Here is a 13,054-nt window from a genome sequence, read left to right as displayed (position 1 = left end):
AGAGGAATATAAATGGGAAGGAGAGGGGCACAGTGGGTAACAGGAATATAAATGGGAAGGAGAGGGGCACAGGGGGGTAACAGGAATATACATGGGAAGGAGAGGGGCACGGGGGGGGGGGGGTAACAGGAATATACATGGGAAGAAGAGGGGCACAGGGGGTAACAGAAATATAAATGGGAAGGAGAGGGGCACAGGGGGGTAAGAGGAATATAAATGGGAAGGAGAGGGGCACAGGGGGGTAACAGGAATATAAATGGGAAGGAGAGAGGCACAGGGGCGTAACAGGAATATAAATGGGAAAGAGAGTGGCACAGGGGGGTAAGAGGAATATAAATGGGAAGGAGAGGGGCACGGGGGTAACAGGAATATAAATGGGAAAGAGAGGGGCACAGGGGGGTAACAGGAATATAAATGGGAAGGAGAGGGGCACAGGGGGGTAACAGGAATATAAATGGGAAGGAGAGGGGCACGGGGGGGGGTAACAGGAATATAAATGGGAAGGAGAGAGGCACAGGGGGTAAGAGGACAAAAGCTCGAAATTACCTTGTGACAAAAATTTGGTAACAATTTTATTTAATGCAGATATTATCTGATAGCAAATCCTGATCTATGTCACAGTCCAGGAATGGGGATAGTGATGTCACAGTCCAGGAATGGGGATAGTGATGTCACAGTCCAGGAATGGGGATAGTGATGTCACAGTCCAGGAATGGGGATAGTGATGTCACAGTCCAGGAATGGGGATAGTGATGTCACAGTCCAGGAATGGGCATAGTGATGTCACAGTCCAGGAATGGGCATACTGATGTCACAGTCCAGGAATGGGCATAGTGATGTCACAGAAAACAAATCACATGATTAGATTTGGCCTGGCAAGGAGTGTGAGATATAACATGGCTCAGTGTGATGTCACAGCAGGGTCTTGATGGAGGTATGATGTCATAGGAGGCTGACTGCATGGACCCTGCGCGCACTCCAAACTGCAGGGGGGGTCCGGGTTGGAAGTGGCAAGAGGAACAGCGCCTGGTTCCTGTGGTGGGCTGTACCTGCCGGGGCCTCACCGACGTATACCGGGCACAGGTAGCATGGCAGCGAGGAGTGGCGGGACACTGCCACATCACTGTCCCGCACAGCAGAGAGGCGCACCGCAGGCAGGACGCAGGGTTTCGGGGACAGAGTCTCCTGTAGCACATCCAGCCGGGAGTCCCACAGAGCGTTATACAGAGTTATACCTCTCACCACGATCCCAACACCGCCCGGAGCAGGGGGGGCTCTGTCCGACACCTGCCAATCACAGAGACATGAGAGGGGGGAGCTGTCCGACACCTGCCAATCACAGAGACATGAGAGGGGGGGCTCTGTCTGACACCTGCCAATCACAGAGACATGAGAGGGGGGGGCTCTGTCCGACACCTGCCAATCACAGAGACATGAGAGGGGGGGCTCTGTCCGACACCTGCCAATCACAGAGACATGAGAGGGGGGGCTCTGTCCGACACCTGCCAATCACAGAGACATGAGAGGGGGGAGCTGTCCGACACCTGCCAATCACAGAGACATGAGAGGGGGGCTCTGTCCGACACCTGCCAATCACAGAGACATGAGAGGGGGGGCTCTGTCCGACACCTGCCAATCACAGAGACTTGAGAGGGGGGGCTCTGTCCGACACCTGCCAATCACAGAGACATGAGAGGGGGGAGCTGTCCGACACCTGCCAATCACAGAGACATGAGAGGGGGGCTCTGTCCGACACCTGCCAATCACAGAGACATGAGAGGGGGGCTCTGTCCGACACCTGCCAATCACAGAGACATGAGAGGGGGCTCTGTCCGACACCTGCCAATCACAGAGACATGAGAGGGGGGCTCTGTCCGACACCTGCCAATCACAGAGACATGAGAGGGGGGAGCTGTCCGACACCTGCCAATCACAGAGACATGAGAGGGGGGCTCTGTCCGACACCTGCCAATCACAGAGACATGAGAGGGGGGGCTGTCCGACACCTGCCAATCACAGAGACATGAGAGGGGGGCTCTGTCCGACACCTGCCAATCACAGAGACATGAGAGGGGGGAGCTGTCCGACACCTGCCAATCACAGAGACATGAGAGGGGGGCTCTGTCCGACACCTGCCAATCACAGAGACATGAGAGGGGGGGCTCTGTCCGACACCTGCCAATCACAGAGACATGAGAGGGGGGCTCTGTCCGACACCTGCCAATCACAGAGACATGAGAGGGGGGAGCTCTGTCCGACACCTGCCAATCACAGAGACATGAGAGGGGGGAGCTGTCCGACACCTGCCAATCACAGAGACATGAGAGGGGGGGGCTCTGTCCGACACCTGCCAATCACAGAGACATGAGAGGGGGGAGCTGTCCGACACCTGCCAATCACAGAGACATGAGAGGGGGGCTCTGTCCGACACCTGCCAATCACAGAGACATGAGAGGGGGGGCTCTGTCCGACACCTGCCAATCACAGAGACTTGAGAGGGGGGGCTCTGTCCGACACCTGCCAATCACAGAGACATGAGAGGGGGGACTCTGTCCGACACCTGCCAATCACAGAGACATGAGAGGGGGGGCTGTATGACACCTGCCAATCACAGAGACATGAGAGGGGGGAGCTGTACAACACCTGCCAATCACAGAGACATGAGAGGGGGGAGCTCTGTCCGACACCTGCCAATCACAGAGACATGAGAGGGGGGGCTCTGTCCGACACCTGCCAATCACAGAGACATGAGAGGGGGGGCTGTATGACACCTGCCAATCACAGAGACATGAGAGGGGGGGCTCTGTCCGACACCTGCCAATCACAGAGACATGAGAGGGGGGGCTCTGTCCGACACCTGCCAATCACAGACATGAGAGGGGGGGCTCTGTCCGACACCTGCCAATCACAGAGACATGAGAGGGGGGGCTCTGTCCGACACCTGCCAATCACAGAGACATGAGAGGGGGGGCTCTGTCCGACACCTGCCAATCACAGAGACATGAGAGGGGGGGCTCTGTCCGACACCTGCCAATCACAGAGACATGAGAGGGGGGGGGCTCTGTCCGACACCTGCCAATCACAGAGACATGAGAGGGGGGGGGCTCTGTCCGACACCTGCCAATCACAGAGACATGAGAGGGGGGAGGGGCTGTCCGACACCTGCCAATCACAGAGACATGAGAGGGGGGAGGGGCTGTCTGACACCTGCCAATCACAGAGACATGAGAGGAGAGGGGGGGGCTCTGTCCAACACCTGCCAATCACAGAGACATGAGAGGGGGGGCTCTGTCCGACACCTGCCAATCACAGAGACATGAGAGGGGGGGCTCTGTCCGACACCTGCCAATCACAGAGACATGAGAGGGGGGGCTCTGTCCGACACCTGCCAATCACAGAGACATGAGAGGGGGGGGCTCTGTCTGACACCTGCCAATCACAGAGACATGAGAGGGGGCTCTGTCCGACACCTGCCAATCACAGAGACATGAGAGGGGGGCTCTGTCCGACACCTGCCAATCACAGAGACATGAGAGGGGGGGCTCTGTCTGACACCTGCCAATCACAGAGACATGAGAGGGGGGGCTCTGTCCGACACCTGCCAATCACAGAGACATGAGAGGGGGGGGGCTCTGTCCGACACCTGCCAATCACAGAGACATGAGAGGGGGGGCTCTGTCCGACACCTGCCAATCACAGAGACATGAGAGGGGGGGGCTCTGTCTGACACCTGCCAATCACAGAGACATGAGAGGGGGCTCTGTCCGACACCTGCCAATCACAGAGACATGAGAGGGGGGGCTGTATGACACCTGCCAATCACAGAGACAGGAGGGGGGGGGCTCTGTCCGACACCTGCCAATCACAGAGACATGAGAGGGGGGGCTCTGTCCGACACCTGCCAATCACAGAGACATGAGAGGGGGGAGCTGTCCGACACCTGCCAATCACAGAGACATGAGAGGGGGGACTCTGTCCGACACCTGCCAATCACAGAGACATGAGAGGGGGGGGCTCTGTCTGACACCTGCCAATCACAGAGACATGAGAGGGGGGGGGGCTCTGTCCGACACCTGCCAATCACAGAGACATGAGAGGGGGGGGGCTCTGTCCGACACCTGCCAATCACAGAGACATGAGAGGGGGGGCTCTGTCCGACACCTGCCAATCACAGAGACATGAGAGGGGGGGCTCTGTCTGACACCAGCCAATCACAGAGACATGAGAGGGGGGGCTCTGTCCGACACCTGCCAATCACAGAGACATGAGAGGGGGGGCTCTGTCCGACACCTGCCAATCACAGAGACATGAGAGGGGGGGCTCTGTCTGACACCTGCCAATCACAGAGACATGAGAGGGGGGGCTCTGTCCAACACCTGCCAATCACAGAGACATGAGAGGGGGGGGGCTCTGTCCGACACCTGCCAATCACAGAGACATGAGAGGGGGGGGGCTCTGTCCGACACCTGCCAATCACAGAGACATGAGAGGGGGGGCTCTGTCCGACACCTGCCAATCACAGAGACATGAGAGGGGGGGGGCTCTGTCTGACACCTGCCAATCACAGAGACATGAGAGGGGGCTCTGTCCGACACCTGCCAATCACAGAGACATGAGAGGGGGGGCTCTGTCCGACACCTGCCAATCACAGAGACATGAGAGGGGGGGGCTCTGTCCGACACCTGCCAATCACAGAGAAATGAGAGGGGGGAGCTGTCCGACACCTGCCAATCACAGAGACATGAGAGGGGGGGCTCTGTCCGACACCTGCCAATCACAGAGACATGAGAGGGGGGGGCTCTGTCCGACACCTGCCAATCACAGAGACATGAGAGGGGGGGCTCTGTCCGACACCTGCCAATCACAGAGACATGAGAGGGGGGCTCTGTCTGACACCTGCCAATCACAGAGACATGAGAGGGGGGAGGGGCTGTATGACACCTGCCAATCACAGAGACATGAGAGGGGGGGGCTGTCCGACACCTGCCAATCACAGAGACATGAGAGGGGGGCTCTGTCCGACACCTGCCAATCACAGAGACATGAGAGGGGGGGCTCTGTCCGACACCTGCCAATCACAGAGACATGAGAGGGGGGAGCTCTGTCCGACACCTGCCAATCACAGAGACATGAGAGGGGGGGGGGGGGGCTGTCTGACACCTGCCAATCACAGAGACATGAGAGGGGGGGGCTGTATGACACCTGCCAATCACAGAGACATGAGAGGGGGGGCTGTCCGACACCTGCCAATCACAGAGACATGAGAGGGGGGCAGCTGTGTCCGACACCTGCCAATCACAGAGACATGAGAGGGGGGAGCTCTGTCCGACACCTGCCAATCACAGAGACATGAGAGGGGGGGGGGGGCTGTCTGACACCTGCCAATCACAGAGACATGAGAGGGGGGGGCTGTATGACACCTGCCAATCACAGAGACATGAGAGGGGGGGCTGTCCGACACCTGCCAATCACAGAGACATGAGAGGGGGGCAGCTGTGTCCGACACCTGCCAATCACAGAGACATGAGAGGGGGGGGGGGGCTCTGTCCGACACCTGCCAATCACAGAGACATGAGAGGGGGGGAGCTGTGTCCGACACCTGCCAATAACAGAGACATGAGAGGGGGGGGGGGCTGTCCGACACCTGCCAATCACAGAGACATGAGAGGGGGGGGGGCTGTCTGACACCTGCCAATCACAGAGACATGAGAGGGGGGGGGGCTGTATGACACCTGCCAATCACAGAGACATGAGAGGGGGGGCTGTCCGACACCTGTCAATCACAGAGACATGAGAGGGGGGCAGCTGTGTCCGACACCTGCCAATCACGGAGACATGAGAGGGGGGGGGCTCTGTCCGACACCTGCCAATCACAGAGACATGAGAGGGGGGGAGCTGTGTCCGACACCTGCCAATCACAGAGACATGAGAGGGGGGTGGCTGTCCGACACCTGCCAATCACAGAGACATGAGAGGGGGGGGCTGTACAACACCTGCCAATCACAGAGACATGAGAGGGGGGGCTCTGTCCGACACCTGCCAATCACAGAGACATGAGAGGGGGGGGGCTGTATGACACCTGCCAATCACAGAGACATGAGAGGGGGGGGGCTGTCTGACACCTGCCAATCACAGAGACATGAGAGGGGGGGGGCTGTATGACACCTGCCAATCACAGAGACATGAGAGGGGGGAGCTGTATGACACCTGCCAATCACAGAGACATGAGAGGGGGGGCTCTGACCGACACCTGCCAATCACAGAGACATGAGAGGGGGGAGCTGTCCGACACCTGCCAATCACAGAGACATGAGAGGGGGGGGGGGCTGTCTGACACCTGCCAATCACAGAGACATGAGAGGGGGGGGGCTGTATGACACCTGCCAATCACAGAGACATGAGAGGGGGGGCTGTCCGACACCTGCCAATCACAGAGACATGAGAGGGGGGCAGCTGTGTCCGACACCTGCCAATCACGGAGACATGAGAGGGGGGGGGCTCTGTCCGACACCTGCCAATCACAGAGACATGAGAGGGGGGGAGCTGTGTCCGACACCTGCCAATCACAGAGACATGAGAGGGGGGGGGGCTGTCCGACACCTGCCAATCACAGAGACATGAGAGGGGGGGGCTGTACAACACCTGCCAATCACAGAGACATGAGAGGGGGGGCTCTGTCCGACACCTGCCAATCACAGAGACATGAGAGGGGGAGGCTGTATGACACCTGCCAATCACAGAGACATGAGAGGGGGGGGGGCTGTCTGACACCTGCCAATCACAGAGACATGAGAGGGGGGGGGGGGCTGTATGACACCTGCCAATCACAGAGACATGAAAGGGGGGAGCTGTATGACACCTGCCAATCACAGAGACATGAGAGGGGGGGCTCTGACCGACACCTGCCAATCACAGAGACATGAGAGGGGGGAGCTGTCCGACACCTGCCAATCACAGAGACATGAGAGGGGGGGGCTGTCTGACACCTGCCAATCACAGAGACATGAGAGGGGGGGGGCTGTATGACACCTGCCAATCACAGAGACATGAGAGGGGGGAGCTGTATGACACCTGCCAATCACAGAGACATGAGAGGGGGGAGCTGTATGACACCTGCCAATCACAGAGACATGAGGGGGGGGGGGCTCTGTCCGACACCTGCCAATCACAGAGACATGAGAGGGGGGGCTCTGTCCGACACCTGCCAATCACAGAGACATAAGAGGGGGGGCTCTGTCCGACACCTGCCAATCACAGAGGCATGAGAGGGGGGGCTGTATGACACCTGCCAATCACAGAGACATGAGGGGGGGGGGCTCTGTCCGACACCTGCCAATCACAGAGACATGAGAGGGGGGAGCTGTCTGACACCTGCCAATCACAGAGACATGAGAGGGGGGAGAGCTGTCCGACACCTGCCAATCACAGAGACATGAGAGGGGGGAGCTGTATGACACCTGCCAATCACAGAGACATGAGAGGGGGGACTCTGTCCGACACCTGCCAATCACAGAGACATGAGGGGGGGAGCTCTGACACCTGCCAATCACAGAGACATGAGAGGGGGGGCTCTGTCTGACACCTGCCAATCAGAAACGGGGGGGGGGGGGAGAGGGAAGAAAAGGAGAGGATGGAGTGAAGAAACCAGAAGCTGAAGAGGGAGAGATTAAATGGGAAGGAGAGTGAATGAGGAGGAGGGACACCAGGGAGCAGAGAATGTGAGGAGAGAGATCGGGGGGGATAACAGAAAGGGGGAGTGGAGGGAGGGAGAGGGGACCCCGCACCCCCCAGTCCCTGCTGGTGTATATGTTAGGTGGCCCCTACCTGCATGTGCAGGGAGTACCGCTCCAGGTCCCCATGCTGTGCCCGGGCTGCCTCCTGCAGGAGGCTGTGCAGGAGCTTGGCCGGACGCCGGAACACGCTCAGGTTGTAGGTGGTGCTGAGCAGAGACGGTGCATGCACATAGCTGGACAGCAGCCTCAACCGAACACGCAGCCCCTGCAGCCAGACCAGGGGGGTGAGAGGAGCAGCACAGGGATACACATACCACCCCGGGGGCAATAAGCCCTCACTGAGAGCCCCCCGCACATGCAGACACCTCTGACAGCGACAGGGAGACCCTGCATCCTCTAACTCCTGTAGTGCCTGTGTGACCAGCTGACTGAGTAAGTCCCACTCATGCAAGAGGAACCCGAGCAAGGGATGCTCCCTCCTGTCTGTGGTCCCCACCGACTCTAGAGAGACCGCACTGCTACCCCTCCCACATTTAGTGACTGCTACACCCTCACTCTCCCACTTCACATCTACAGCAGCACACCCTGTATCTCCCAGTAACTCCCTCTCGCGTATCCCGAGCTGAGCCTCCCTCTCCTGCATCCCGAGCTGAGCCTTCCTCTCCTGCATTCCGAGCTGAGCCTCCCTCTCCTGCATCCCGAGCTGAGCCTCCCTCTCCTGCATCCCGAGCTGAGCCTCCCTCTCCTGCATCCCGAGCTGAGCCTCCCTCTCCTGCATCCCGAGCTGAGCCTCCCTCTCCTGCATCCCAAGCTGAGCCTCCCTCTCCTGCATCCCGAGCTGAGCCTCCCTCTCCTGCATCCCGAGCTGAGCCTCCCTCTCCTGCATCCCGAGCTGAGCCTCCCTCTCCTGCATCCCGAGCTGAGCCTCCCTCTCCGGCATCCCGAGCTGAGCCTCCCTCTCTGGCATCCCGAGCTGAGCCTCCCTCTCCTGCATCCCGAGCTGAGCCTCCCTCTCCTGCATCCCGAGCTGAGCCTCCCTCTCCTGCATCCCGAGCTGAGCCTCCCTCTCCTGCATCCCGAGCTGAGCCTCCCTCTCCTGCATCCCAAGCTGAGCCTCCCTCTCCTGCATCCCGAGCTGAGCCTCCCTCTCCTGCATCCCGAGCTGAGCCTCCCTCTCCTGCATCCCGAGCTGAGCCTCCCTCTCCTGCATCCCGAGCTGAGCCTCCCTCTCCTGCATCCCGAGCTGAGCCTCCCTCTCCGGCATCCCGAGCTGAGCCTCCCTCTCTGGCATCCCGAGCTGAGCCTCCCTCTCCTGCATCCCGAGCTGAGCCTCCCTCTCCTGCATCCCGAGCTGAGCCTCTCTCTCTGGCATCCTGAGCTGAGCCTCCCTCTCCTGCATCCCGAGCTGAGCCTCTATCCCCTGCATCCCGAGCTGAGCCTCCCTCTCCTGCATCCCGAGCTGAGCCTCCCTCTCCTGCATCCCGAGCTGAGCCTCCCTCTCCTGCATCCCGAGCTGAGCCTCCCTCTCCTGCATCCCGAGCTGAGCCTCCCTCTCCTGCATCCCGAGCTGAGCCTCCCTCTCCTGCATCCCGAGCTGAGCCTCCCTCTCCTGCATCCCGAGCTGAGCCTCCCTCTCCTGCATCCCGAGCTGAGCCTCCCTCTCCTGCATCCCGAGCTGAGCCTCCCTCTCCTGCATCCCGAGCTGAGCCTCCCTCTCTGGCATCCCGAGCTGAGCCTCCCTCTCCTGCATCCCGAGCTGAGCCTCCCTCTCCTGCATCCCGAGCTGAGCCTCCCTCTCCTGCATCCCGAGCTGAGCCTCCCTCTCCTGCATCCCGAGCTGAGCCTCCCTCTCCGGCATCCCGAGCTGAGCCTCCCTCTCCTGCATCCCGAGCTGAGCCTCCCTCTCCTGCATCCCGAGCTGAGCCTCCCTCTCTCGTATCCTGAGCTGAGCCTCCCTCTCCGGCATCCCGAGCTGAGCCTCCCTCTCTGGCATCCCGAGCTGAGCCTCCCTCTCTGGCATCCCGAGTTGAGCCTCCCTCTCTGGCATCCCGAGCTGAGCCTCACTCTCCTGCATCCCGAGCTGAGCCTCCCTCTCTTGCATCCCGAGCTGAGCCTCCCTCTCTCGTATCCCGAGCTGAGCCTCCCTCTCTGGCATCCCGAGCTGAGCCTCCCTCTCTGGCATCCCGAGCTGAGCCTCCCTCTCCTGCATCCAGAGCTTAGCCTCCCTCTCTGGCATCCCGAGCTGAGCCTCCCCCTCCTGCATCCCGAACTGAGCCTCCCTCTCTGGCATCCAGAGCTGAACCTCCCTCTCTGGCATCCAGAGCTGAGCCTCCCTCTCCTGCATCCCGAGCTGAGCCTCCGCCTCCTGCATCATGAGCTGAGCCTCCCTCTCTCGTATCCCAAGCTGAGCCTCCCTCTCTCGTATCCTGAGCTGAGCCTCCCCCTCCTGCATCCCGAGCTGAGCCTTCCTCTCCTGCATCACGAGCTGAGCCTCCCTCTCTGGCATCCCGAGCTGAGCCTTCCTTTCTGGCATCCCGAGCTGAGCCTCCCTCTCTGGCATCCCGAGCTGAGCCTCCCTCTCCTGCATCCCGAGCTGAGCCTCCATCTCTGGCATCCCGAGCTGAGCCTCCCTCTCTGGCATCCCGAGGTGAGCCTCCCTCTCTGGCATCCTGAGCTGAGCCTCCCTCTCTGGCATCCTGAGCTGAGCCTCCCTGTCTGGCATCCCGAGCTGAGCCTCCCTCTCCTGCATCCCGAGCTGAGCCTCCCTCTCTGGCATCCCGAGCTGAGCCTCCCTGTCTGGCATCCCGAGCTGAGCCTCCCTCTCCTGCATCCCGAGCTGAGCCTCCCTCTCTCGTATCCCGAGCTGAGCCTCCCTCTCTGGCATCCCGAGCTGAACCTCCCTCTCCTGCATCCCGAGCTGAGCCTCCCTCTCTGGCATCCCGAGCTGAGCCTCCCTCTCCTGCATCCTGAGCTGAGCCTCCATCTCTGGCACCCCGAGCTGAGCCTCCCTCTCTGGCATCCCGAGCTGAGCCTCCCTCTCTGGCACCCCGAGCTGAGCCTCCCTCTCTGGCTTCCCGAGCTGAGCCTCCCTCTCCCGTATCCCGAGCTGAGCCTCCCTCTGCATCTCCCTCAGGAGGATCACACATTCTCCCCACAGTCCCTGCAAGAATCCAAGACCCTTCCTAGGAAGTGGCCCCACAAAGTCTATCTCAGGAGGTCCTTGATGTTCTCGTTGGTGGGATCCTGTAAAGCCCATCTCTGGAGGTCTTGGACGCTCTGTCTCCGATCCTGTAAAGACCGTCTCTGGAGGTCTTGGACGCTCTGTCTCAGATCCTGTAAAGACCGTCTCTGGAGGTCTTAGACGCTTTGTCTCGGATCCTGTAAAGCTCCTCTCTGGAGGTCTCAGACGCTCTGTCTCGGATCCTGTAAAGCCCGTCTCTGGAGGTCTCAGACTCTCTGTCTCGGATCCTGTAAAGCCCGTCCATGGGGTTTCTGGATCACCTCTCTCAGTGGCTTCTGGTGTCCACATATCTTGCGATGTGAGCAGCTCAGAGAAAATGTTGCGCCCACAGACTCCGAGCTCTGTGTCCTGCAGACCCTCACTCAGCCCCAGAGCTGCTGGCTCACACAGAGAAACCATCTGCAGCACATCGCACAGCCGGGAACCTGCACACACGGAGAGAAAGTGACACTGAGCTAGTATCACACAGAGGAGGGGGGGAAACACAGTGAGGGGGAGGAGAGGGAGACACAGTGAGGGAGAGGGGAACACGGTGAGGAAGAGGGGGACACGGTGAGGGAGAGGGGGACTGTCACAGGAGACCAGGCATTTACACCTTTTTACCGGGATCATATCATTGAGCAAAACCAAGAAGTAAAACAAATTGTCATTTATTCTAGTGAAACAGACGTACACACAGTGAGTTACACTTATACAGAGGGAAACACACTTACTGGGGGTCTGGGAAACAGACGTACATACAGTGAGTTACACTTATACAGAGGGAAACACACTTACTGGGGGGCTGGGAAACAGACGTACACACAGTGAGTTACACTTATACAGAGGGAAACACACTTACTGGGGGTCTGGGAAACAGACGTACACACAGTGAGTTACACTTATACAGAGGGAAACACACTTACTGGGGGTCTGGGAAACAGACGTACACACAGTGAGTTATACTTATACAGAGGGAAACACACTTACTGGGGGATCTGGGAAACAGACGTACACACAGTGAGTTACACTTATACAGAGGGAAACACACTTACTGGGGGTCTGGGAAACAGACGAACACACAGTGAGTTACACTTATACAGAGGGAAACACACTTACTGGGGGTCTGGGAAACAGACGTACACACAGTGAGTTACACTTATACAGAGGGAAACACACTTACTGGGGGTCTGGGAAACAGACGTACACACAGTGAGTTACACTTATACAGAGGGAAACACACTTACTGGGGGTCTGGGAAACAGACGTACACACAGTGAGTTACACTTATACAGAGGGAAACACACTTACTGGGGGATCTGGGCTACAAAACTCACCTTTCCTAGTTGCAATAGCACAGAAAACAAAGTCTGTACAAGTCCTTTAGATGACCGGGACTAAGCCCGGAAAGTCCTGGAACTGATCTCGGCGCGCAGCTCCTGCCACCACCGCTCTTTCCCCTCCGGAGGCGCTGAAATCCCCTGACCGGGAGCGAGTACCAAACGTCCTGGTTCTCTTTTCGGCGTTTAGTTCCAGCCGCGACCGCTACGTTCTATTCTGAGGACTTGGCCCCGGAAAGCTGGACTTAGAAACTTTCCTGCCTTGAAATCCCTGAAGCCGGCGCGCGTCTATTTCTCTCAGAGCATCTTTTGTTCAGTTCAAATCTGCCGCTGCTGTCTTGGCGCTTACAATCTCCTGAGCTGATTGGCTGCTGGGTTTCTTATAGGATTTCAGCTCCATACACAGAATACCTCAGCCAATCAGAGCGTGGGAATTTAGCCACCAGCCTATCAGCATTTTGCCGGTACTCTGAAGCTGGGCGGGCACTGATTTCAATTCTGCAAAGGGGCATGCGCCAACCTGGCACCTCTGCCACTTAGCATATTGAACCCCCCCCCAATCAGGCTCCTCAGAGTCTGGGGCCAGGCAAATGGTCGCCGGATAGTCCTTATTCATGCCAGGACGTGGGTACTCAAGGAGAACTCCGGTACTCCGCCCGCCCTAACACCTTGGCAGTTCTGTGACTTTCAAGTCCGGGACCTGAGCAGACTCAGTGGCACCAACTTGGTAGCCAGCTGGTCTCTCGGAACCACGGGCTTAG

At 58.9% G+C, this 13,054-nt stretch overlaps 1 protein-coding gene across 1 annotated transcript in view; it reads right to left on the bottom strand.

The window, feature by feature from the left end:
* Nucleotides 1-547: 547 nt before the first annotated feature.
* The window catches only part of LOC142473341 (dynein heavy chain domain-containing protein 1-like), a 434,059-nt gene continuing 421,552 nt past the window's right edge, over nucleotides 548-13,054 (bottom strand). Inside the window, exons 29-30 of the mRNA XM_075580578.1 lie at nucleotides 7,825-11,399; nucleotides 548-1,287 (exon numbers count right to left, since the gene is read on the bottom strand). Coding sequence (XP_075436693.1) covers nucleotides 943-1,287; nucleotides 7,825-11,399 — 3,920 coding nt within the window. The 3' untranslated portion in view covers nucleotides 548-942. The remainder of the gene's footprint in view (nucleotides 1,288-7,824; nucleotides 11,400-13,054) is intronic.

Source organism: Ascaphus truei (genome assembly GCF_040206685.1).
Source record: "Ascaphus truei isolate aAscTru1 chromosome 3 unlocalized genomic scaffold, aAscTru1.hap1 SUPER_3_unloc_4, whole genome shotgun sequence".
Taxonomy (NCBI): Eukaryota; Metazoa; Chordata; class Amphibia; order Anura; family Ascaphidae; genus Ascaphus; species Ascaphus truei.
This window is presented reverse-complemented; position numbering and strand designations above follow the sequence as displayed.